This window comes from Apostichopus japonicus, chromosome 19 (assembly GCF_037975245.1).
Source record: "Apostichopus japonicus isolate 1M-3 chromosome 19, ASM3797524v1, whole genome shotgun sequence".
Classification (NCBI taxonomy): Eukaryota; Metazoa; Echinodermata; class Holothuroidea; order Aspidochirotida; family Stichopodidae; genus Apostichopus; species Apostichopus japonicus.
In genome coordinates this window covers 25,747,028-25,774,894 of record NC_092579.1, presented here as the reverse complement: position 1 = coordinate 25,774,894, position 27,867 = coordinate 25,747,028, and the positions used below count along the sequence as shown (strand labels likewise).

Genomic DNA, 27,867 nt, shown 5'->3' with positions numbered 1-27,867 from the left:
ACATATTAATGAATGCTTTAAGAACACATTACGTACTTCGTAGGCTCAAAACTTTCCCTGTAATACATTGCTATTTTAGATTTGAACTTATGTTATCGCTATATGTTATAAATGCTCCGTGAAGTATGTGAACAATTTCCGCACATGACAACTTCTCATACATAATGCACGTGCAGATAGAAAACCATTTACACAGTTAAATCGCATTGAGTTTGGTCATTGTTAAAAATCTAACTAGGCGACAGTCAATTTCGTTCGGCGCTTGGTCATTTCCCCAACGTAACTACATCCAAACCTGAAGTTTTTATTTGGCACTGAATCTCGAAAATTGCCAAATACGACGGAAAAATTCAACAACGGAAGCAAAGATATAATACCTATAATTGTATCGTTTATTCCAATAGCAACGTTGTATATACAAACAGCACACCTTTGTAATGCAACGACGTATGCAATTAGCGACACAGTTAAGCCAATGGCAATTTGTTCGACTTCTGAATTCGGATGCTACGGATGCCCATATGCTAATTTCCAATTGCCAACAGTCTCTCCTATTCTGATGAGGCGTAACGCACATGTTATCTAATAGAATGGTCCGTGGGAGGTACGGCAGATTATAAAACAAGGTTTCCACAATTTGATCTTTGGTGACTCAAAACGACATTTAACCTCCACAAAAAGCAATAAACTTCTTGTATTCAACGTATCACAACTACATACTCAATATGAGATTGATCCAAGTTCCCTTCTTGAGATATCGTGTTTACAAGGTTTTCACAATTTGATCCAAAGGGACCCAAACTGAAATTTGACCTCCCCAAAATACAATAGGGGTCTTTGAACTCAACGTTTCACAACTACATGCTAAATATGAGAATGGTCCAAGATTCCCTTCTTGAGATATTGTGTTTACAAGGTTTTCACTATTTGACCTCTGGTGACCACAAATGACCTCTGACCTCCTCTTAAAACAATGGGCTTTTTCTACTCAATGTGGTACTCCTACACACGAACCATGAGATTGGTCCAAGCTTCCTTTCTTGAGATATTGTGTTTACAAGCAAGGGTCACACAAACACACACACACACGCACGCGCATACACACACAGCCGCATGCATGACTACATAAGTTACGATTATCATCGAAACCAAAATTGATCTAGAAAGCCCAAAAGATGCTTTACTTCGTTTATAGAGCGACAGAGGACTGTTAATATGTTTGTGTCAATGGTAGCTGGTATCATGGAATACCTAACGCTAACATAATATTCTTTCATCTGTTATCTAGGTTGTTGATCTACTGAATGACCTCTACACTCTCTTTGATACGATTATCAGCTATTATGACGTCTATAAAGTGGAAACCATTGGAGATGCATACATGATAGTATCAGGATTACCACTACGGAATGGCATTAGACATGCTGGTGAGATTGGTTCGACGGCGCTCCACCTGTTAGATGCTGTTCAGCGATTCAGGATACGCCATAAACCGAACGAAACTTTAAAATTACGTATCGGTATACATTCAGGTACAGACTATGCTGTTTGTTTCAACTTTCTATCACATTGATAAGTAGAGACTTAGAACCAATACCACACAGAAGTGTAATGACATACAATTTTTTACTTCGAAGTAACTCACTTTTTTTTCATTTGATAGGTCCTGTGGTGGCAGGCGTTGTTGGTTCAACGATGCCAAGATATTGCCTGTTTGGTGATACTGTTAACACTGCTTCTCGAATGGAATCAAATGGTGAAGGTGAGTGTGCCACTTCTGACCGACAGAACTCGTTCCTTATATACAAGCCCATTGCTAACATTAACTTAAGTCAATCATTCTCATTCTTTCTGCCACAGCTTTGAAAATTCACTTGAGTACGGAATCCTATAGAATTCTAATGGAAATAACCGGTTATGTACTTGTGGAGCGCGGGTTTGTCGCAATGAAAGGTAAAGGGGAGCTGCTAACGTACTGGCTCACAGATCAAGATGCGTCATACCGTAGAAATGAGCCCCTGAAGTCAGATTCCGACGACCAATTGAGTAACTACGAATCTCGCAGTTCAAATACTTTGCTTCGTCGCTCGAAGCTTCTCTCGACACCGCCATCTTGTAGTGCCACTGCCCTTGGATCTAAAGACGGTGAAACAAAACTTTCCAATCAAGTGCTGAATGCATTGGGTCTAATCAGTGATCACGACGCTGAATCAAATGTTCAGAAATTACAACGGCCTCATTCAACTTGCGTTGATTCGTTCCCTCAGGTGGATACTCTGAATTCTGCAGGTCTGACCAACTCTTCCTCGCTCGATGGAGGGTACCAAGGCCCGGAAAATGGAACAACGCCTCTGGAAGACCATGCAAACGAGTCAACTTGCCTTTTAACCGACGAGAACAAGAAAATACGATTCAGCGATAGTGCCTTGACTTTCAAACTTCCTGTTAGCAAAGTGAACAATGAAATAACCGTTCCAAAGGATGTCGAGACTGCCGTCTAGATGTGTTTGTTCTAAAGAACCAAATGGTATTGCGTCGAGTTTCCATCATGTTATCGTATTGAAGGCCTACACAATAGACATCATTTAATACACTTATAAAGTTTCTCTCTTATATGGTCCCAAAAAAAGTGTTCAATTTCTTATCGTGACTAGCGTTCTCTGGAGCAAAATCTATCATCTAGTGGGATTTATCGTCCGAATGTATAAAATGCAATAGCTGATTACCTTTTGTAAACAGATTGAACATGAAGTATTGAACACTTTGAGAATATACCCATCAACATGAACACATACGATAAGATTTGAATGAGCAAGCCAACTAAGAGTTGCACTTGCTCTGAACATTACACTCAGGAACAAGAGCTTGAGATGTTTGCTTCTTTCTTTGTAATGTTTTACCTAGATAAGTTTTCAGTTACACTGCAAATGAGAAGCAGTGATGTCACATATGTGACACAAAATTATGGAATTTTCATGAAGCTATCTCGTTACATTTGAGAGACACCTACAAGTAAACAAGCATGACTCATGTTTATTCAAACTCATTTACATCAAAGCAATAATGACTCCGGTTTGAAAGCGTACACTGTAATCTTAAACAGTGTACTGGTATATTCGTGTTTGTTATGAATGTATCCTCTATATTAGTATAACTATGGGTGAAAATAGAAAAGCAGATTATAAGAAACTTCATATCATTTTGTAAAGTGCATTTGAATTTGGTACAATCATTGTCACTGCAAAACTGACATGCGAGTTCGGTTCAGTACTGGACATACATTAGATCGACTTTTTTGGTGTTCAAAGATGAGTTGCCAAGGTTTCTGTTAGGGGTTTTGAATGATAATAATTAGGCAAACCCATATACTCTATATTGTATCAGAGACTTGTTAGCTTGTAAGAGACTTATATATGCGGGAATCTGTAAATTTGTCATGTGTGAGCATGTTACCACGACACATCCAGCATGTACTTTACAACAACTGTCTACCAGAAAGACTTTCTTGTAGTAGGAATGAATCAATTTACTAAAGCTAGTAGGGTGTATATATATCTAAGAGTTGTTTCAGTATGGTACAGGCACGACCACCACCATCATCATCGACGTTCTTATATATGATCGTAAATTTTTATTACACTGCACATATTAAATACAATTGATATGCACAGTTGCAATGACGCATAATTGATACAGTATAAAGTTTCGGAAATATTCGAATCTTCGCAGCGTAGGCAGTTTACTGCTATGTTTTCGTAAGCACTAGTATTAGCACTAGCATTAGCCCTTGAATAGTAAATGGTCTGCTGAGACTTAGGACAGATGTAACGCTAAACAATAAGTTCACATTTCACATAAGTCACATTTTCTTTTACTTGTTGGTAAGTAAGGATAATTTATTGCACGTGTACAATGGGGCCTTAGGATGTGGTTCAAATATTTGCAGCTTTTAGATGTAATCCTCCGTGTAGAAATTATAATAGCGCATAACGTAATAACGTTATCAAATTGAGTCCACTTTTATACTTTATGTGCTGTAACCATTGCAATGTGTTTTTCTTGTACACTAGCTACACATATATCTTCGGCGAACTAATTTTGTTAGTATAACAATTATTCAAATGAATTATATATATATATTTACTAATTGAAACAATGGTGCATTTTTTTTTGTATAAATGAAATGTTCGTATACTTGATAAAACATGCTTTTTCTCATTTTTCTTAACGCTGGCGTTTTGTTCGCGTTATTGAAAGAAAAAACTGAATAGGCAGCGAGAACAGCAAGTAAAAAGAATATTTCAGGATCATTAGTCTACCTGTTTATATTGCTTGGAATTCCCAAAGCTTACCTGGTTTGGATATTAACGAGTGAAACCTGACCCCTCACAACTAACGCACTCTCGCTCAACATTGTCTACAGTACGTGACATGGTGTCCTGTTAATACTTTCTTCCTCCGATATCTATTTCGGAATACCGCCCTTCTCTTGAAACTATCCCTCACCCTTCCTATTGTCTTCTGACCGGTTACAACACTGGACCCCTCACACGTGGACAAATTTCAGAGAATCGTATGTCCGACACCTTTAGTCAAACTTTTAAGCGCCCAGATGTACACTGACTGACACTGTACTGGCAGGTTTGGTAGGGTGTGAATTAATCGTGCCGCGTAAGAGCAGTATGGGCAAGATTGGATACCGAATGAATGTAAGAACATGTGCCAACACAATCTAAAACCCAGCAGACGTTACTGAGAACTTTCAACCAGGTGTTGACGATGCTTCCGGATAACAAAACACATGAACACCGTACATGACAATACCTTAACGGCGACATCCGATATCAATATATAAAAACTTATGTCGCTATACATACTAGATCATTGTAACACAAGCAATACAAAAAACACAAGTATGAGTCGAACTTATGCAATTCTGCTCCATCGTCTATGCGATCGAGGAGACCTCAAAGGTGGCTTTGCTGAAGTCGGTGATGCGTCTAGTACAGTCCGATCCTCTGATCCTAGTAGATCACCATCATCGATATGGAAAGGGTGTCTTTGAAAGCATGACCGAAACGAGTTCTAGCTAAGATGAAATACCTATATGATTTACGGAATTGCTCTGTTCGCTTCATTTCGAAACGAATTCCTCATAGTCCCCATGCAGTTAATTAAGGCTTCTGATATCCGGGGGGAGAAGAGACCCCTTCATCTGTGAGAAGAGTTAAGATTGGCGGGTATCGACCTGGAATCCAGGGCCACCGAGGCCAACATGATCATTCTTTTGAACGATCTCACTTTCGTCTCAAATTGACGTACAGAGGGAGAGAAAGTATTAGTGTCAAGGTTGTTCGAGTTCGGGGTGCATATTTACAGACCTAATGGGACTCGCTATGAACTGACAATCAGTGTTTCTAAGCAGAAGAACGACAGACACAGCTTCCGTTGAAATTGGGGACCGGTAAGTGTAAGAATGTGTCCTGAAGGTCGACGCTTCCCACCAGCAACCCTTTCACAGAGGTACGATAAGAGAAAGTGTTTTCATGGTGGAGTGTTTTAGTTGGATAAACTTTCCGTTTATCAAGAGTGAAGACCGTTGCCTCTTCCGGTGTGACAGTACAGAGTGTCCCCCTGTACACAGTGTCAGCGGGGAGGCTCTGTACCAGCACATTTATATCGGTCGGACATTATCTGCTGAAAAGTGTGTCCCCCCTTCACAGAAAATATAGTCCGGCCGGCCGAAATGTCCTGTTACAAAATGTCCGCAAACACTGCATAGTTTATTTTGTCCCGCATGAAATTTTGGCAATTCGACATTCAAAAGGCAATTAAGTTCATATCATATCAATCATTAAAAGCAGATGCATACATAGTTAGATGTTACAGGAAATACATGAGACGTTGTGCGTTGCCACAAATAAAAAAGGGGAAAAAAGAAGAAAAATTAACAAGGCTTCCTTGTGTAAAAGATGTTAATCATGTTTTTGTTGTGATTGCTGCTATTTTATCCTTCGTATATGTTGCATGTTGTATTCGGACTCTGCATTACGTTCACAGTCATCTTTACAGAGGGAGAGATCGCATCAACCTAACTTCCTCCCAACGGAGGGCGGTTGCGGGATAGAGCAGGCAAAAGCTACAACAACAAATGATAATCGCAGAGGTAAAAGATGACGAACTTAAAGGAGTTCAAACTTCATTGTAACCGTATTTCCTCAACACACAGTGGGTAAGATTTGGCAATTGTGGTAACTGTACTTTATAGGTCTACGAGAGTTGCCTAGCCAATATGAAATTCATCCGTGCATAAAGCTCATTATAGGACGGTAACCGAGTGTGTTTTTCAAGTTACATCCTAAACGAAATCGACAATGGTGTATACAACACTCAGGCCCATACACAGTGCAAGGAGAGGAGGAGCTGGGATGGAAAGTTATCGATTTGTGTCCTGGGGAGGGGTTTTGTTAAGTCCGTGACCTACCTGTGATGAGCTCCAAAATATTTTGTTTGCTAATAACAACCCTGAAGTAGTTGGAAGACACTTCCCTGACCTTGCAAATTTCATCACTGCAGCCCAACCTTCTCAGTACGGGCCTGACACATGTTTCTTGACTTTCATTATCACATTATTGTATACTTTTTTTACACTTCCTTATTTTTCTCACTCAACCGCCGAGTCAAGGTTTTCTCTATTTGTAAAAGGTGGAGGGGCCATGTCCCCGCCCCCCCCCCGCCCCTAACCCCGTTGTGATGGCCATGCGTGAAAGCAAATATTTCTTTGTATAGACAAACTGGCATTTGAACCCAAGAAATTCCAGTGATAAATGTTCCTTGGTTCTAATTATGACATTTTCTAAATGGACAAAAAAATGTGGTTCAAATTAGAACAGATATGTGAATAAGGCTTCGGGCTCTACATCCCCATAAAAATGGCACTGTGTCAATAGCAATGATTTTCGTCAATGTTTGTCTCATCATGTTTCTCACACTTTAAATACGTCATTCTTGTAGAGATAAGTTTGTTTAAAGAAAGTTAATGAAGGAAAAATCAAAACATGAAATTGGATGATAGTCACAAACATAATATTCTGAATATATATCAGCCTGGGCATCAAGTGATTATACATGGGATAATTCATAAGGAAATTTAACTGGAATGGTGACTATCCCTTTATAGCTCCGAGGCAACTTAAGATAATCGATGCTTTCTAGAACATCCTTCAAGCAGGGAGGTGTTACTTAATTAGAATGAGATATTACTGTCACTCTTCTTCAAACAATATGTACTTGAAACTCTCATAATCCACATGAAGAACATCTTTTGGGAGTTTGGTAAAGACCTCAATTAAACCATGCAGAATTTACCCATATAATTCCCTCCTTGAACTGCTTTCCACACTCGGATAATCTTTAAACATTCGGATTACCTATATAATGCTTTAATGTGCAACTTGATACGGCCAAGAGTTTAATGTTGATTGTAAATTACAAATAAAATGGCTGATTCTCATGGGTCCAACGGGTTTGTCGTTAAGACTTATACAGGACTCCATAACACGAATAAAAAGTTACAACAGGATGCAGACCATGGTCGGTTATATGTTTTACTATGAGAACAATTATCAAGTTGAACACAATTTCCAGAACCAAAAAACACGCCTTCTCATTTGTTCTTTAATGAAATAATGAGGTGATAAAGAATTTCGAGCGTCAAATCGCGTCAGAAAGCAAAATATATGGATTCCCATCGAACGACTGGCAGTGTAAAGTCAATGGCCTGTCTTTGCTTAAACGTGTAGCAGCCAATGAAATTTTCTCTCATGATATGTTAAAGTGAAAGACAGGATTATTGAGGACCAATAAGATCAACACCAACATGTTAAGAAAGAAAGACAGCATTTTCGGTTATAATTTCAAAAACATTACAAGTTGTAGGCTTTGCCATGACTGTTGTTCTATTTCCATTGCTTCACTCTGTACACAGATCTAGATAAAAAAATAGTGGGATATCTGATCGAAACAGGGTGTTGGTGGATTTAGGCCAATTATTTTTACCTTGCATACATGAAAACGTAACTTTAACCATATTGTACCATATCTTTACAATCAAATAAACCACTAAACCAGAAAAGTGGTACGTCCACTTTTTCCAACTCTGCAGTTATCCCAAAGTGTGTCATAACTATGCTTTATTGGCCCTAAATATGCAAGATTTTCACTTTGGTCAAAACTCTTTACTACCCTGGAAGAAATTGACCTCACAGGGACATTCAATCATCTCGTGTCTTCATTTCTAATGTCGGAGCACAATTTGAAGGGTTAATGCCTCCAGGAAAGATACTTTTTGAAAACTTCTAACAATTATATAGTGGCCAGAATTTAGGCCTATACAGACTACCTTTAAACTTGTAATGTTTAATTTGTCCAGACAGAGTGACTTTAACTAAACTTGAACTTCACTGCATGCTGTGAACAACCTGTACTAAAACAGCTTGAGAATTTACCTGTTTCCATAATCCAGTTACAGGAATGATATGGTAACTTGTTCTACAGGACAATGACGCTTTGACCTCCTGTTGAACATACCTTGTTACATCAACGTTGATATTTTTCCAATAGAATCTAAACATAATATGTGTCTGGTTTATCTATGCGAAGATGAGCAACTTCAAAGAGATATGAACCCCCCCCCCCCCCCCTTAAAAAAACACAATGATATGAGCTGCAGAATTGGTAGTTTTAGCTGAAGTGCCACTAAAATTGAATTACAACTCTATATCAGTGTTTGAAATGGAATAATCCCATTATTGTACATATTGCATGGCCACTATTGTGGTCTAGATGTTTATTAAGTTTTCTTCTGCAGTGAGGTTTGGCATGTAGAGAATAAGGCACACCTACAAAAGTACTATCATGCCTTCAGTATCCCACCAGCCACAATGAACGTGAATTTGTTACAAACAGGATTAGTACCACATTCCTCTAGAAGTAGGCTGGCTATATGCTATAGTCCATTAATTCCATTTTTATATTGTCACATGCGTGCAAACAAGTCTATCTCTGTAAGCTTTAGTAATATGATTTGGTTATGCTTGTTAACTTCTATGATAGGCAGAGCCATAAAAGGTGGAAATTTATGAATTTGTTTCAATTTTTTATGACAATTGTCATCCCTAATTAGGGCTGTTGCTATGGCAATAGCCATGATTAAATTTGGACTTTGAGAAAAATATCATATAATATGCATATACCAAAAAATACAAACTAATGGTCCTTTTTACATTGATTTGTCGCTGCCCGGTTGATTGCAGTCAAGATCTGGATCATTTAAGGTCATTGTCATGTCTTAATAGGGCTGTTGCCATGGTAACACCATGATGATAAATTCAAATTATAGAACAAAATGTGAAATTACTTGTGTCTAACTGTATATTTGAGCAAAGACATGACATTTTCATCTCAAATTTGAATTATAATTCTGTCAGCATAGTGTTGCCATGACAATGGTCTTGATTGGGATTGAGCTTGATCTGCATGATAATGATCTTGATCTAATCTACCAGGCAGCCCTAAATCTGAAATCCCTAAGAAAAACATGATAGGGGTGAAATCCCTAAGAAAAACATGGTGGACGTAAAAATCCCTAAGGGATACGCTTTTCTTTCCTCTTTTCTTTATCATTTTTTTGGGGGGGGGGTGAGGGGGGTCTTTCGCTGTGTTGCCCTATTTCGTGCTTCTGCATCAGTCCTCGCTTTTGCTAGCGTCTTTTTAACACTCTCTTGTTCTCACGTTATTTTCTTGATGACAAGTTATATTTGCGCCAAACTGTATGAAGTGAGCGTGACGCATTTGCGAGTCACCCAATGGTAATACCAGTTCCTAATACAGGACGATACCATGGTTACGTACGGTTACCCAATTAACCTAGCTACGTTTATACCTTTCATGCTGAAACCTAAACTAATGCTTTATAATGATTTTAGCTGCTGATAGATCTGAGTAGACCATGTCAGAGTGTTGACTTGTATTGCACATAAAAAAGCTATATAAACATCCAAACCCCGTCCTCGTCACCGTCCCTTCCTCATTACCATTCAGTCTTTCAAAATGCAACAATTGTAAACAACGTTGGCTGATAATAGATAAAAATTTAATAGTTACAAAGATGATTCTACTATTTTGTATTATATATATATATATATATATATATACTAAATACACACTTCATATGTGTGTGGAACACAATCATTGGGGGGGGGGGGGGCTATACACGCAAATACCGCAGTTTCAGAGGATCAATAAACACATCTAATCAATTGCGGACTAAACAAAGTCTTGTAGTTGACGAATTCCCGATCCCCGTGTTTCCCAAAATTACTTGCATAAACTCAAAACCCTATGAATTATGTTTCGGGTTTCGAATTACTGTGCTATTTCCAGCCATTCCTATATAAGATAAGTCACATGTAGTTAACGTGTTTGACTTAATAAGTATTGTCCCTTCCTCAGTCAAAAAGGTCTTGAAATATGAATAGGCTTAATCCCAGTTCATGATCTTCTACATAGAATATAGTTGTAAAGGGAGACAACTTACAGCAAGAACTCTCTTGCGAGCATAATCTTAAGCAACCTCAGTTTGTGAATAAGATTTCACGGGATCCGCCTTTCTTTTACTGCTTGCTTCGAAGTCATCGATAGTATCGGGGCATAAGCCTATTGTACATTTACGTCTTGGAAGGAAACGACATTCTTACTGCTTGCTGCAATGTAAACAAAGACAAGCGTGAGCTTCTTGTAAATAAAGATATTCAGTTGCGTTGTTCTCATGAGAGTAAATCAGGATGAATAGAGATTTCGTTGAAGGCAGTGTCGTAGTGTCGTTCACTATTACCAATAGATTGTATCCAACCAACAATACCATTTTAAGCTCGTAGAAAGTTAACTCGTCAAATGGTTCATTGGGTAGAGCAGTGGACTGGTAACCTGATGAACTGAGTTCGACTCCATCAATGATTATACACGTTTAAAAATTATTTTTCTCTTTCAGCAGTCCACGTTGAAGTCTTGATATATTAATTCAACCATAGAATTTACTAGCTGATGTGATGGTCGATGCTATAAGAGGGTGACGAAAGACTCATTCCTCATCGGTCGTGTAAATCGTGGCTAGGGTTCAAGACAGGCCTCTGGCGATAATACCTCTGGCTGTGGCATGGCGCTTTTTTTGTGGCCTAGGATCCCGTACCATGTATCCCTTGTTGTCGCAAAAGAACCCGGGAGGATGCGCAGAGGGTCGGTCAAATCGACCAGAAGCGTTCTAGGTGGCGTGCGTGAATCCTTGCCTTTGGCCAGAGGTGGGGACACTCTCTGCGACCGGCATGCTTGCAGCCACCGTCCACTGAATACGTGGCCTGATGAGGCGCTATTCTCCTAAAAGTGAATCTACGGATGCCTTTAAGAGCCATATATTTATTTTATATTAAAAAACACCCTGTTTCAAACTAGCGCCCTCGAATTCCTTAAAAGCCGTTCTTTTTTCTTGTCACTCAATGAAGGTGGTATGAATTTTATTGTAATGGGTTATTTGTGGTAAGCCAACCAAAATATTCAAACAGTCATGCGGTCACGAGGGTTTGCAGGAACTTAATTAACTCATTGTTTGACATAAATGTGTTGGCAAAGATTTACACTACCTACACCCAAACAAGCATTATATTCGTTGCAATGCCAGAGACATAAAAGCCAGCAAGACCATGAGATAACATTTTAATATACATAGAATTCAATTTATATCACTTTTGCAAGAAAACCAAAGTAGACCAATGTCAATATGGTCCCATTATAAGCAACAGTGTTGTAGCAAATTCTTATACCGGATAGTAGGTATTTTCAAAAACTGAGTGATTCTTAAGAACTTTGTTTGAGATTCACATAAAAAATAAACCCCGTATTGTGTTTTGATAACTTCAGGAACCAAATTGACTTTGATATGCCGTGGACCGATAAAAACCACTGCTCTCGGTCTAGTTAGGGTTGTTATAGCACATTACTTTTTTGTTTGTTTTTTGGAATGACCCTTTAAACAGTTGAGGTTCACTAGTTAAAGTGACTGGACCTTTTAGTTTAGTACACAGCTCATCAGACTAGTTCCTCGGTTGCACTGCTAAACTCAATGGGAGAAATTAAGATTATATGGTTTCAAATGACATGTTTATAATTTATTACAAATTTGTTAAGGACAAATGATGTTAAATGCCATCCAAGCGTGCTCTGTTGCTTATATGAAGATTAACGAATATATTCTGGTTGACCTAAAAAACAACGGATTAACATTAACTATAAGAACTGCAGTGAGGAGCCGACGTCACCATCAAGTTAGCCTATACGAATATTCCAGAAATTAAGTATATTTAACGATACATATCTTGAAAAATACTGGAACAGCTACAGAAACATTATTGGACTCAAAGTTGTCTGTTTTCTTTGTATTTACATATCAAGACTAAAATTCTGTCTTATTCATTATTTAAGTGAGTTATTAAGTTACAGCAAAATTTATCTGTCGATATTTCTCCCATGATTGAATACCGGGGATACTTTTTAAAAAAAGTCACCCAGGAGAACCTGGGCACGAAAACGGCAAACTACCGAACATCTGATCCGCTCTCAACCCCAGTCCCCTTGCATCGAAACTGTGACTGTGTGATCATCGCCAGGGGTGTATCACCATTCCCCTCGAAAGGGAAACGATACTACACATGATCTTCGGAGATGTCTTTAACTCTTCGGTCTATCTGTTCGTTGTACACGTCTCAGGATAAAACTAGTTTGATCTCGGAAGAATGTTATCCGATTCCTTGTTCTTTATTCTATTTGTTTTACAAGTCAATGGACTACATTCTGATGAACAATGAACAGATGAAGATGAAGAACTGCCATTTCTGGAATACCAAGTAGTCCCCGTTATGTCCAACACGTAACACACTAATGGACTTTTATCGATACTCATTGACGAACCACATCTTCCTTATTCGAAACAAGTTTATAACAATATAGAGAGATAAATGCCATTCAAGCGGTGCGTTTGCTTTCTTATTACTGAAACTTGTACACTGAAAAAATAAACTAGTCAATATTGCCACGGACTAACGTTAACTTAGTCTGTAACGTTAGTCAATGCACACGGACTAGCAAAAATCTTCGTTTCATCGCTGCTTCTTAGTTAGTTTACACTGACTAAGGAAAATATAATCGCAGCTTAGTCGGTGGCGACGGACTAAGGTATTTTAACCCATGGACTAAGAACGATACGGACACCCGATTAACGCCATAATCGTAGCTTAGTCGGTGTCGACGGACTAATGTATTTTAACCCAATTCGATTCACTTCAACTTGGAAACCGAGAGGCAACGGCAGCTTGCTGGGCTTGGCATAGTTTCATACGATCACTCTAAGCAACTTTCAACCGTAAATCACCCAAGAAGGTCTTTAGAAGAATGGAGGTATTAACTGCATCATCGGCCTACCTGTTATTCCTTTAACTTGAAGGTAAAATTAAAGTTAATTGTTAGGCCACTGGCACTAGTACTGTATTATGGTTAGTGTAACGCTACCGTTGTCACGTTGGCGTTTCGCAATACACAAGTGCAATGACAGTGAGTAGCCTATAGGCTTCTACTGGGTACTGCAGTGCATTCTCAACACTAAAGTGTGCATTCTAAACACCAATTAACAATGTGTTATGTGTGTATTGGGCTAGATTGAACAGTGGCACATAATCTTCTAATTTATTCCCAAACAAATGATGGAACTATAAGGCTCAATAGTTTATTTGAAGTCTACACTCATTTGGTAAAGATTTCCTGTAATTTCCCATGTGAATCTAAATGGGTAGGCTTTGTGATATTGAATAAGCAAGGCTAGACCTTCAAACGTACAGTCACAGTAGTCTGAACAAATTATGTTGGCTAGTCAACGGTATTATATGTTGCGAGCAGTCAGGATGCACGCTTCAGTTCTATTTAACGTTTTCATTTATCATTTTTTAGTATTTAATTTCCGGTCACGCCTAGGAAACAATTGCGACATTCCTTCACGGTCGACTTGCTTACTGTAAGAAGTATTAACCGTTTTTTCTCAGGAAAGCTTGATAGTCTGAAGTTATTATAACATGTGCTTTTAGTATACTGCCAAAAGAGTAAGTTGTTGTATTTGTATTGATAGTTTATGTAGAAGTAACGGAAAATTTAGTATGTTTAGTTTGGTCAAATTGCACGTTTTTTTTCCTGTCCAATGTAGTGCAGGGTTCACTTGCGCGAATTCAAATTATTCTGTTTATGTATATGTATATGCATCGATTCTTAGATTATGATGTTTTTTGACATTTATTTGTAATTCAAGCATATCTGTTTAGTAGCAAAATTTAAAGGTTAAGATTAATTAGTTTTCTCTTTTTGATCCTAGATTGAATGAAACTCATTGGCGTAAATAATAGATCAGATGATACAGTTTAACGCAGTTGCTAAATCTCTGGGTATTCTCTAGTCTTCGCCGGTCCATTATATACTTTAGTACTACTAGTAAGACTAAATCAAAACGACCGAAGACAAACTTAGTGTAACAAAGTACTAATTCTCCTCTAGCCTAGGTCTAAACAGGCTTGTTATTTGAGCAAGCAAAATAACAACCAAAAACGATTAGGCCTATAAATAAGTTGGCTCAGTGCATTTCTGTTTCTAAAATTTTATATTTTTAAAGATCATAAAAACAAACAAAGATTTAGCCCATGTTTTATTATCTCTGTATTCTGGGCATTTGATTCTGGTTGCAATGGTGATGACACTCTCGTTCAAATTTTCAGCTTTATACAGTCTGCTTCAAACTTTGGGATTGTTTTTTGAGACTATAGTGGAAGCAAATCTCACATAACTTTGTGGTGACAACTTTATTTATTTTTTTTTTTCAAATGATGAATACTTTGCTGTTTCTTTTTTCCAGCAGGAATTGAAAAGCCAAATATCTAAGTCAAGGGTGACCTTTCCTGTGATGTACGACACCAGTGTGGAGGCAACAACAGAAGAGGAGAACTGTGTTCTATATGGCTTAAAGACATGTTTTAAGATGATATAATGGTACCCTTCACAGAACAAAAGAGTTTATCCAAGAGTCCAAAAAGCAAAGGAACAAGTACCATAGAGAAAAAAGATGGAAGAGTGAGTTTAACTATTGTACCCAACTGTTTAATGATATTTAAGATACTTTTCATAACCTGTTTTAAAAAAAAAACAGTCTAGTATATCATTTACGTGCAAGCTTCATAAGTTTGGTCAAATTTTCACTGATCTGTAGAGCGGGAGTCCAGAGGGTTTGGTTAGCTGGGAAGGTAACCAATTGCCTGGTACATCACAATGTTCACAATGCATTCCTGTATAGGAAACCTGACGACTGGCAAACCGACTGTGGTGGATGTGGCTGGGAGAGCAATTTTAAAGTCACCTAATAGCTAACCTAGAGCAGCTTTCATGGTAACCACATCAAAGTAAGAACAATGTGTAAGGTATAGCCCCAAGAGCAACAAATGGCCATCGCCAGTAATTATTGGTGGTGGGGTACCCCTGCCAGTGATCTATAAATGACCCCTCACGGCTGACCTAGGTCAGCTCATTAGGTAACCACTTGAAACCTACTGGAAAATGTTGGTTAGGACTTCAGATACAAGGGATGGGCATTGCCAGTAATTTTTATTGGTGGGGTACCCCTGCCAGTAGACCCCCAATATGCCCATCCCCTCATTGACCTAGGTGAGTTCATGATTTGACCAGTTGAAACCTACAGGAAAATGATAGGTACAGTATCACTTTATATGTAAGGATGGGCATTTCCAGTATTTTTTATTGGTGGGCCACCACTGCCAGAGTCCGCCCATCCCTTACATATAGAATCCTGTCAATAATTTTCCAGTAGTTTTCAACTGGTTAAATCATGAGCTGACCTAGATCAATGAGGGGGGGGGGGGGGCTTTTTGGGGGTCTACTGGCAGGGGTACCCCACTAATATAAATTACTGGAAATGCCCATCCCTTACATATATATAGAGTCCTGCCAATCATTTTACAGTAGTTTTCAACTGGTTACCTCATGAGCTAATCTAGGTCAATGGGGATGGGCATTTTGGGGGTCTACTGGCAGGGTTACCCCACCAATGTAAATGACTGGAAATGCCCATCCCTTACATATGAAGTGATACCTATCATTTTCCAGTAATTTTTCAACTGGTTATCTCATGAGCTGACCTAGGTCAATGAGGGAATGGGCATTTTGGGGGTCTACTGGCAGGGGTACCCCCCCCAATATAAATTACTGGAAATTCCCATCCCTTACATATGAAGTGATACCATTTTCCAGTAGTTTGCAACTGGTTACATCATGAGCTCATCTAGGTCAATGGGGGATGGGCATTTTGGGGGTCTACTGGCAGGGGTACCCCACCAATAAAAAATACTGGCAATGCCCGTCAGTTGTATCTGAAGCCCTAACCAACATTTTCCAGTAGGTTTCAAGTGGTTACCTCATGAGCTGACCTAGGTCAGCCTTGAGGGGTCAATTATAGATCACTGGCAGGGGTACCCCACCACCAATTATTACTGGCAATGGCCATTTGTTGCTCTTGGGGCCATACCTGACATATTGTACTTACTTTGATGTGTTACCATGAAAACTGATCTAGGTTAGCTATTAGGTGACTTTAAAATTGCTCTCCCAGCCACACCCACCACAGTCCGTTTGCCAGTCGTCTGGTTTCATATACAGGAATGCACTGTGAACATTGTGATGTACAAGGCAATTGGTTACCTTCCCAGCTAACCAAACCCTCTGGGCTCCCGGTCTATTGGGATCATTATTAACATGATTAACATAATTATTAAGCTTTGAAAAATAACTTGGTGTTATGCTGTGCAAAGCTAATAATTATTTGGTAAAGCTGCTATTCCTGGCTTATAATTTGAGGGACCTAGATTTAAATGTATACCTCCCAATATGTTATAAAATTTTAATGTAAATGTATGTTTATGATAATGTGAGTTATCATGTGCTATATCTGTATCTGTGCTTACACGTATATCATATTTTCTGTTCACAGGTCAATAATGGTGCAGATTTTGGCTTCCTGAAGACAAGTGGGAGGCCATTTGTAGTTAAGAGAAACACTCTTTGTTCGTGAAGACTTAACTGGTGTCGATTTGGGGTACCACTTTAAAACGAAAGTCATGAGGAACCCTTGCCCAAGATTCAACTTTGCATTATTGTGCAGTGCTATACTTTTGCGATTCATGTTTGATCCATTAACTTGTCTTAACTTTGTTGGAATAAAATCATATTTTCAGATTTTTGTTTACAGTGATTTCTTCTCTATCTGTCGAAAGTCAGCCTTTGTAGACATCAGAAGTTTTATCAGAAATAAATACTGCCAACGTACACATTATTTGTGTTTCTTATGCTCTCTTTTCTTTCAGTGATGCTAGTCAGTGAAACTAGTCGGGTTTAATTCTTTCAGTGATTCTAGTCAGTGCAACTAGTCAGTCGATACCGACTAAGAAAGGTTAGTCGGGAGAGGCACCATCCTGACTAATGTAAAACCTGCTATAAACTAGTCGGTGGCTCATATAAATTAGTCGGTAAAGACCGACTAATGTCACCAACTAATGTAACTGACTAATATACATTTAACGACTAAGAAATTGTTGATCGACTAAGCTGACGGACTAAGATGACCGACTAAGAAATCCAACTGACTAAGGAATAAATTAGTCGGTATAGCAACTGACTAAGGCTATGTTAGTCGGGAGAGGCACCAGATGGACTAAGGTTATGTTAGTCTGTGAACCAATTTAAGTTTTCAGTGTACGACAAGATGTTTACGCAAAGAAAAGAAATTAAGCACATGGACATTAATATCCTCCTACCTGAGATACGTATGTGATACACATTTGCATCCATTATTATCATTTGCTGTAAAATAAACTTTGCTATTTTTTCGCAATCTGGGAAATCAAACTTGACCACTTCGAGGAAACTTAAGGTCCCTGGAAATGCACCGTGTAATGGTATCTCCTCGGTAGGACCAGGGACGATTATATAAGAAAACCCCTTTCATGGGTTTCAAATGAGAAAAAATAGAAGACTATAAATTAAATTCGTTGACAATTCGTTAATTGTTAGTGGATAGATCCAGTTATGTTTTGTATTACGTTTGTTTGGTAAAAGTAACGCAAACCCGGTCACGATGTGGTTCCAAGCGATACCATTATCTGGCAACAGCACTAAAAGCCAATGGCGTGCGCAAGGGAGTGCGGGAATGCCCCCTGCTTCACAAGATCCTTCATTCGCATATGGCTGTTCCATAAAATTTTAGCCTCCTATACCTTATTCGCCGCTGCTACCGGCATCTGTTAATGCTTGTATACAATATAATTCTCTTATGATATCTGTACATACCCTTCTTAGAAGAGTCTTACTTAAGGTAGCAAAACCACATCCAACCATCATCAGGTGTCTATGTGATACATATAAACAACATACCCCCTATAAGGTAAGAACATATTTATTCCACCCTGCAGGGGAATATCAACTTAAAAGTTCTCTGACAGACAAAGGTGATAGCTTGAACAAATCAAAATATTACAGACCGATTCTCATTTGCATTGATTTTTATAGACTTATTATTTATTGCAGTACCTACTTTCCGTTATAAAGTTGGGCTTCCCAAAATAATGGTGGATCGAACATGTTGACTTTCTGAGCATGAGCCTAATAAGATATGCTTTCAATTTTTTCAGTGTCAAGGTGTAAATTCAGCTTGAAAATGGAAAAAAAGGGGGAAAAAAAAGAAGAAAGAAGAATAATTGAGGGACAAGCCATGTTTTCACCTCCTGGCAACACTTTGTCATCATGACCTGACAAAATGACACAATCATGACACAAACTTCAATCCTGATATCTCCCAAATATTTCGATTTATTCCTTGAAATTGTAACGTTTTTAAAAGTTCAACAGACTATTTAAATCTCAAAATATTAACTTTCTTGTAACCTCGGGATAATGATATAATTAGGTGGTACTCAATAAAGTAGGAGAGTGTATGAGGTATAACGAAAGGTCCAAATAAACTGTTGATGGATTTTGGTGTTTTCCTCAAACTTTCGACCTTTTATAGAAAGTTTTAAGGAAAATGCCAAAATTTCCAAGGACTTTGGTAGGCCTATGACAAAACACAAAATGATAATTTGACGGTTAGCTAGCTGTCAATTTCCTCGTAGAAATGAAACCGGGCATTGCTTTTACGTCGGTATACCAATGTGCTATGTAGTCACATATACTTGTTATGTTGACTCGAATTTTCGATGATTACAGCAGCCTGGGATATTATTACACATGTTTAGACATGGCAAAAAAAATTGACGGATAAATCCACACCTCAGCTCCCTTCTCCGTCGGTCCTGTAGAAGGTGAATAACCGGCCCAGCGATTATAGTAGGCTATATATAGAATTGTTCAAATGGGTGCAGAAAAGTGTGATGCAAAGTCATTCAATTAAACGGAAATGCTTCGAAAGCTTGAGCTTTTGTGATGAATGTTAGGTTTTCATGTAACGTTGAACCTTCGTGGTTCACGATCCACACGCTTATGGTTGTCTGAATAATTCTTGCGCCACAGTTGGTTCATTCTCCTCCTTTAGTTTCGACCTCTTACGACTGTGTTTAGTACTTGCAGTGACTTTATATAGGCCTATACCTTGCACACACATGCCTCATCGATGATAGATGATTTTATCCCCGATGATTCGAGTAAACAGCACGTAGGCGGTGTCTGTCTGTAACGTTAACACCCGCCTCACCAGCCCTCATGTTTATAAACTTAACCCCCAAAAATAAAAAAAAACGCCGAGCTATTAGTTGATCTAATTTCCATTGTATCTGTAAGACAGACTTCTAGCTGAAGTTAAAGATTAAAGATCAGGTTGTAAAAGCTGACAACATTTGCCTAAACAAAATCCCGCAAAGCATGGTTATATTAAAATTTAGACGAGTATTTCGTACAAACCAAGGAAATGTGGAGGCTCCGGCACTATTCCGCAAATCTCAAAAACCTGCAGATGATTTTCGAATCAGTTTGATATAATACAGAGGTTAAAGACACTGGCTGCTGACACAATTGACCAATCATGGTGTGCTTTCCTCCATACTGCCAGTAACATGTGTTAATGGTGTGCTTTCCTCCCTAGTACAGCCAGTAACATGTGTTAATGGTGTGCTTTCCTCCCTAGTACAGCCAGTAACATGTGTTAATGGTGTGCTTTCCTCCTTACTGCCAGTAACATGTGTTAATAGTGTGCTTTCCTCCTTACTGCCAGTTACATGTGTTAATGGTGTGGTGTGCTGTCCCCCTTACTCCCAGTAACATGTGTTAATAGTGTGTTTCCTCCTCACTGCCAGTAACATGTGTTAATGGTGTGCTGTCCTCCTTACTGCCAGTAACATGTGTTAATGGTGTACACGTGCTTTCCTCCTTACTGCCAGTTACATGTGTTAATGGTGTGCTGTCCTCTTTACTGCCAGTAACCTGTGTTCATGGTGTGCTTTCCTCCTTACTGCCAGTATCATGTGTTAATGTTGTGCTTTCCTCCTTACTGCCAGTACATGTGTTAACGGTGTGCTGTCCTCCTTACTGCCAGTAACATGTGTTAATGGTGTGCTTTCCTCCTTACAGCCAGTAACATGTGTTAATGGTGTGCTTTCCTCCTTACTGCCAGTACATGTGTTAATGGTGTGCTTTCCTCCTTACTGCCAGTAACATGTGTTAATGGTGTGCTGTCCTCTTTACTGTCAGTAACATGTGTTAATGGTGTGCTTTCCTCCTTACTGCCAGTACATGTGTTAACGGTGTGCTGTCCTCCTTACTGCCAGTAACATGTGTTAATGGTGTGCTTTCCTCCTTACAGCCAGTAACATGTGTTAATGGTGTGCTTTCTTCCTTACTGCCAGTAACATGTGTTAATGGTGTGCTGTCCTCCTTACTGCCAGTAACATGTGTTAATAGTGTGCTTTCCTCCTTAATGCCAGTCACATGTGTTAATGGTGTGCTGTCCTCCTTACTGCCAGTAACATGTGTTAATAGTGTGCTTTCCTCCTTAATGCCAGTAACATGTGTTAATGGTGTGCTTTCCTCCTTACTGCCAGTAACATGTGTTAATGGTGTGCTTTCCTCCTTACTGCCAGTAACATATTGTTCATGGTGTGCTTTCCTCCTTACTGCCAGTAACACGTGTTAATGAAGTGCTTTCCTCCTTACTGCCAGTAACATGTGTTAATGGTGTGCTTTCCTCCTTACTGCCAGTAACATGTGTTAATGGTGTGCTTTCCTCCTTACTGCCAGTAACATGTGTTAATGGTGTGCTGTCCTCTTTACTGCCAGTAACATGTGCTAATGGTGTGCTTTTCTCTTTACTGGCAGTAACATGTGGGACGCCACAGGGGTCAATTCTGGGCCTGTTACTCTTTATTTTGTTTATTAATAACATGGGTCAAAGTATTAATCATTGCTTGGCAGATATGTATGCAGATAAATGAACATTTCATATGATAGGCAAGTCTGTAGATGATTTAAATACCAAAATTAATCAGGATATGGATGTTTGCAAATGGGGCAAGAAAATTAAAATGTTTATAAATAGTAATAAAACCCAAAAACATGTTGATTGGTTCAAGACAAAGGCTGAAATATATTCCAAATAACAGATTTAATACTACCATCGAAGATTGTTTAATTGAAAGTGTATGCTGTGAAAAGAGTTCATATTCCTATTCACTATAGAAGTTAATTATATACATATGAAGGAGACATTTTGAGTTTCGCTGGTAAAGTCAATCTAAACACATCCTACATTTACAAATTTCAGGAAGATGTGAAAGAATATTTCTCTAATCACTGCATTTAGGCTGCTACATTGCCACAGCATAACAGTTCCAGAAATAATATCATACTATAAGGAAATCAAATCCATATTTTCCCCCATGGTATCAGTCTGTGATAGTTGTAATCTGGGATAATTTTGGCAAAGTTTGAAACTTTTGTGCCACAAAATGTCTACCAACAAGTCCCACATTTTGCACTCTCTTTGCCTCTTTACTAGGCATGATAGGAACACCTTATAACATATTTCACTTACAAAATTAAAAAAATAAAGAGTCCAGACAGCCATTTAATCTAGCTGAATCCTAATATGAATCTTACTCTTACTAGAAATGTGACACTACAACAAAACTTGGATGATACTTTCTCAAAGTACAACCTTTTTCTTCAGACGAAGCTCCATGTACCAGAGCACTTTTCCACTTCTTGAAAATAGATGCTTCGCCCAGTTATAAAATGACTCTGAAGAACTTAAGTAACATATTGTCTGTTTTCCTTACATCATAATTTTCTGTTTCCTTTGGAAGCTGACCAGTAAGAAACTATGGAGGAATTCCAAATAACTGCAAACCAAATATCTGTAAATTTCCAGTGAAGATTTTGCAACTACTTTTCAGACAGCTTACCTTTATGTCTTCAAAGTGTAAAATATTGGTTTGTTATAACATGACACTTCTGTCTTGTAACACCAATTCCTCTCATTAATGCAAATCCATGTACTTCCTGTATGATGACAGATATATTAAATGATGACATGAAGGCATGATGACAGATATATTAAAGTAACACCCGGTGCAGGAACAAAGCTAGCACTGGAACCAGGATCAATCCTTTTCCTGGCAACAAGTTGTTAGAACACCAAATAATCTGCCTTACTGTTGGCACTGACAGAGAATACTTCCTTCCGTCCAATCTACCATCAGTGTTGTTGCAGATGGAAACCTCTACAAATTGTCAGTTTGTCAGCCTATTTTAAGTCCAGCCCTTTACACCTTAACTGTCAGTTTTTCTGCCTATTTTAAGTCCAGCCCTTTACACCTTAACTGTCAGTTTTTCTGCCTATTTTAAGTCCAGCCCTTTACACCTTTCTTTACTCTTTACATATTAATTTCCATCCTATTTCTCACTATAAAAGTTATGGTCTTCACTCCTTTGTAGATGCACAGAATGAATTCCTTCCACTGAGGTTCATCTTCTTGTGTTACAAGAATCATTTTCTCTGTAATGGTTAGGAATCACATATGTGCCGATGGTCACAGAGGGGTCATGACTGTCAGTGGCCGAAACACAACGATGCCATCCTTTGGGTCTGCAGTGTAAAGAAGAAAACATGCATACATTAGAAGAAAGAACACAAATATATTTTGATGCTTTAATTGATTTATAAAGATAGAAATGGATAAACTAACATTCCTTTGCAAGGACAAGTAAGTGAACAGAAAACAGAAATTAGAAGGAAAGAAGGAAAGAAGGAGAAATGAGGAAACAAGTCAGTTTTCAAATTACAATTGCTTAATTTGTACGTAGGTGGTGGAAACATCAGAGAATTATCTGAAGAGAATATGACCCAAACTTTTCTATAATTTATCCCTGATGCTATTTCTTGCTATGTTAACAAATATTAATCAAAGACTAGTTACCTTAACAAACCTGTGCCATTCTATCCAAAATGAATTAAAAACCAACAAATTTTACCACACATTTTTAAATATGCATTTCTTTCAAATAACAAAAAGCTGTTGAGAAGGAACAGTCACTTGTATACAGTATTTTAATAAGGAGTAAGGTAACCTGATAGGGTAACTAGAGAACATATAAATATTACTTGCCAATAGTTAAGAAATCTATGTGATCATAGATTGTATGTAGAATAAAGATAATAAATACAAATGTATGTATGTTACAGTCATTCCAAACTCCCACACCATTCTTGTTTTGATACATTTGAAAAGTCATCTGCAGTTAAACATCAGTCAATGAATCACTAGATTATGTCTTGTTTGAACTCACTTCTCAGTGACATTGCATTTATCCATTTAGGAAAGTGATTGGTCTTTTGAAGTCACAAAAAAAAACAAAAAAAAAACAGACTGTACTGCTTAAAATACTTGAATGAGCCTCTCACATTATTTATAGATCCTGTAAATGCCTAAACATGTTAAGCTTAACCAGTTCAAATATCCAAAAATGCAACATTCTTATTATGTAAGTAACAGATTTTTCTTAGTTGTGCTGTATAAATGCTTTACGTGTATGGCAAGCCATGTGGGACAAACACCCCATAATATATCTGCGTATTAATTTGAATATATTTAGCATATTCATTCAAATATATGCGTATATATTATTAGCCAATCATAAGGCTTAAATATATTCCTGTATTAATTCCAATATAAACATGTATTAATTCGAAAATATACATGTATTAATTCAAATATATACACGTTTTAATTCGAATTTATACACGTATTAAATCATGCTGTTGTCTAGATCAAGAACGTTTGGCCTCGGGTGTTTATAGTCAATAGAGACTTACTTTGCAATCTCACATTTATTGCACTGGCGAAGCTACAATGTGATAACTCTCGAAACTGTCAATATGTACAGCGTATACGTTTGAAATTAATACGCATATAAATTTGTATCGTATTAATACAAGGATATATTTTGCGATGTTTGTCCCATATGGCTCGCCGCAGATGTGTGCGCACAAATTCACAGGTATTCGGAACTTGTGTGATTCTCCCATTTCAGTACAATCCCCTAGTCCCACCTCCATGCCCACTGAGTGTTCAGTTGTGACACTGTAACATGATGGGAATCAATCAACACAGTATGTATGCTAGTACCTTACACACTGAATTGAGTGGCTGCAAAATTGTATGCAGGCAGATAGCTCCACAGCACTGTGTGGGCCGGGAATAAAACTGTTTAGCAGATATAGTCAAACTAGAATCACTTTTCCTTGTATGTCAGAAGCGTGCAGTTAGAAGAAATCAATGGTATAACGAAGCTAACAAGGTTGGTTATATCAATATTATGGAACTACTGACAATCTTTGCTTGATGTGACTGTTCACATAAATGGTCAGTTCTAGAACCAAATGATTTGGAAATAATAAGGGTAATACTCCAAATTATTGCATCCAAGTTAAACTCAACGGTCACATATCAGCAAAGAATTGCTAGGCCATTGAATTTCTGGTTGGTATCATTATATCATGACCAGAATTGTTCTTGTCATTAATTTATTCCTTTTACTATGAACAGTTGTGCTGTTTTTAGCTCACATGATTAATTGATAACAGAAATATTAACAGACAAGACAAATCTCAGGTATCTCCTAGCTTGCGAGACTAGAGACTATTCGGTACAGGGTATTTTAATGGTTTGTAAAGTATTTCAAAGACATGAGCATCCCAAAAAGATCACATCATTGACTACAGACCTGACTTCACATCATGATGATTTGCCAAACGTTGGTGCATTTACGTTATTGTCGTTTTGTGGAAAGTTGAGTATAGGCTCATCTCCCTCCTCCAAGGGCTGGTAACATTTAGGCCTTACAAAAAATAAAAGAAAAACAAAAGATAGAAAACTAAAGAGTATCATCACTGTAGAATTACAACCAAATATGAATCATAAAAATTGTCACCTGGGCTAAATGCTCTAATTGTGAATTCATGGTTACTGTCGAATTATACTGTTTGGGGATCTATGTGGGATAGCAATAGGAACTGTGTTTGCTATTATATGCAGGATGATCAAGGAAAGATATACTGTTATCTTCACATTATCTGACTGATGATACTGTAACTTCAATGTGACAACCTCAGAAAAGGAAAATTATAATAGGTGAAACATGTTTACTGTAAGGTGAGGAAATTGTGGATAAAGATGATCAAGTAAGAGTAGCTAATGGATAAGGTTTTAATGATGGGAGAGGAGAGTTGATGGATAAAGGTTATAGGGTGGTGAAGCAGCTGGTGAGTAAACAATGATGGCGTACAGGGAGGAGGAGAGGGTGGTCAATCAAGGATACTTGCTAGTTGCTACTGGATACAAAGTTTGTATTGAATATAAAGTTTGTACATATCTGAGAAAGTGTGCTGTTGCTGTTTAATGCTTTAACAAGTGGAGGTATAACACCAGAAAACAAAAACATTTAGTGGATCCGATGCCTAAACATCTTCAGGTGTGGTAAGCCATTCATGTTAACATTCATGAACTTGTGCACACAAATAAAGGGGGTTATCATGTTGACGAAGTCTATTTAGTGACGTAGAATAAAAAAAGATTCATGAATATTATTAATGAGGTCAAATTTTGTGATCTCATAAGCATGTATCTGTATACTTACATTGTATTATCCAAGTACATTTATAAAGCTAAACCCAGAGATATCTGATTAAGAATTTTATGTTCATTGAGTAATAGTCATGATATGCAAACAAAAAACAACATGGTTGGTTGTATGAATGTAGTGTGACAAACCTAATATGCCAAGGATGAAAATCATGGAACATTTGGTTCTTGTTTTATGTTTAAAGGCCATTTCTTTCAATTTAATGAATATTAATGGCATAAAATTGGAGACGTATGTACCAACATCACCATACCAGTATGACATGATGACCAGTATGAATAGGGCACATCTACTCGCTATCTATCTCCCAAGTATCAGATTGATGCAACTTGTGGTTTTTGAGATATCATGTTTACAAGCAGGTTGTGACAATTTCCCATTATGCCTCACCCATCCATTAATATGAATGAGGTGAAATTGTTGTTGCAAAGAACATGTACATACTATGTAGTTACATCACCATACCACATATAAATAAATGGTTGAAGAGATATTGACAATTTTAGGGTAAGGCCTATCCACTCATTAATATTCATAAGATGGGAACCAAAATAATAGGGCACATCTACTCATCGTAGAGCATCTACCTACCAAGTATCACATTAATTCAATTTGTGCATGTTGAGATACCGGGTTTACAATCTGTTTTCGATCATTTTCCATTAAGCCTAGTCTACTACTCATGAATATTAATGATGAACAAGTTGTGTTGGAAAGAACATGTACTTAGCAGGCGCGTATCCAGGATTTTCAAACCCAGGGGGCGCGAATTACTATCTAAGCGGAGCGCCACCATCGGTTGGCGCGCAGCGTACAAGAAAATTTCTTGTTTTGAAACCCCCCAGATCACCGGAAACGGCACTTCTCGGGCTTGAAATGACCAACCAGATGTACACTTTTTGCCTGAGAACCAAGTATTTCCTAATAGTTTTTTTTTTCCATCCATAACCTTTTTGAAGATTGTCAACCCGGCACACATCATGTTCGACCTGATCGCATCTCCTGTGGGTCTTTGCTTTTGTAGGTGATTCTACGTCGTGGCCCACAATACCCGTCAGCCCAACTTTTCAAGGTTTTAAGCCCCATATTTGTTCAGAATTTGAAAATTCACATTTCTCGCGAATAAACTCACTTCAAAACATACCCATAATGTTGTACAAAATTTCATCTATGGACAACCAATATAGAAAAACGTTCTTCAACCCCTAACAGACCGGTCAAAATTGCACGAGTAGAGGGAAGTGTGATGCAAAATGTTGGTCATAAATTTTCTAAAATTCAGACACAGTTAATTTATTGGTGTACAAATATTAAAACCTCTTATAACGGCTATTATAAAACTTGGTTGAAGGAAATGAAAAAATAGCAGATATTTCCGAAACCGAACACTACACACATAGGCGTAGGAGGCGCGGCGACAGTGGCGGAGCTAGGGGTATTGGTCAGGAGTGGCGAGAATGGTATGTAGGGGCGCTTTCGACACTATCTAAGCGGAGCGCCACCACTGGTTGGCGCGTAGCGTACAGAAAT

At 38.1% G+C, this 27,867-nt stretch overlaps 1 protein-coding gene, 2 long non-coding RNA genes and 1 pseudogene across 4 annotated transcripts in view; 3 read left to right on the top strand and 1 right to left on the bottom strand.

Annotated features, from left to right (window-relative positions):
• LOC139959449 (guanylate cyclase 32E-like) overlaps positions 1-4,143 on the top strand; it is a 112,558-nt gene extending 108,415 nt beyond the window's left edge. Inside the window, exons 18-20 of the mRNA XM_071957087.1 lie at positions 1,289-1,532; positions 1,664-1,762; positions 1,861-4,143. Coding sequence (XP_071813188.1) covers positions 1,289-1,532; positions 1,664-1,762; positions 1,861-2,501 — 984 coding nt within the window. The 3' untranslated portion in view covers positions 2,502-4,143. The remainder of the gene's footprint in view (positions 1-1,288; positions 1,533-1,663; positions 1,763-1,860) is intronic.
• A 7,510-nt stretch (positions 4,144-11,653) lies between these two features.
• On the top strand, positions 11,654-17,889 carry LOC139959579 (uncharacterized). 2 transcript variants are annotated; one of them, XR_011790178.1, is made up of 3 exons: positions 11,654-14,201; positions 15,005-15,216; positions 17,144-17,889. It is a non-coding gene; the product is annotated as an uncharacterized lncRNA (long non-coding RNA). The 2 variants fall into 2 exon arrangements; XR_011790177.1 differs by having other exon boundaries at positions 11,655-14,201; positions 15,002-15,216.
• Positions 17,890-20,405: 2,516 nt separating this feature from the next.
• Positions 20,406-23,154, top strand: LOC139959578 (uncharacterized). The gene is made up of 2 exons (XR_011790176.1): positions 20,406-22,697; positions 22,733-23,154. It is a non-coding gene; the product is annotated as an uncharacterized lncRNA (long non-coding RNA).
• Positions 21,758-27,867, bottom strand: part of LOC139959577 (sodium-dependent multivitamin transporter-like) — a 48,706-nt pseudogene continuing 42,596 nt past the window's right edge.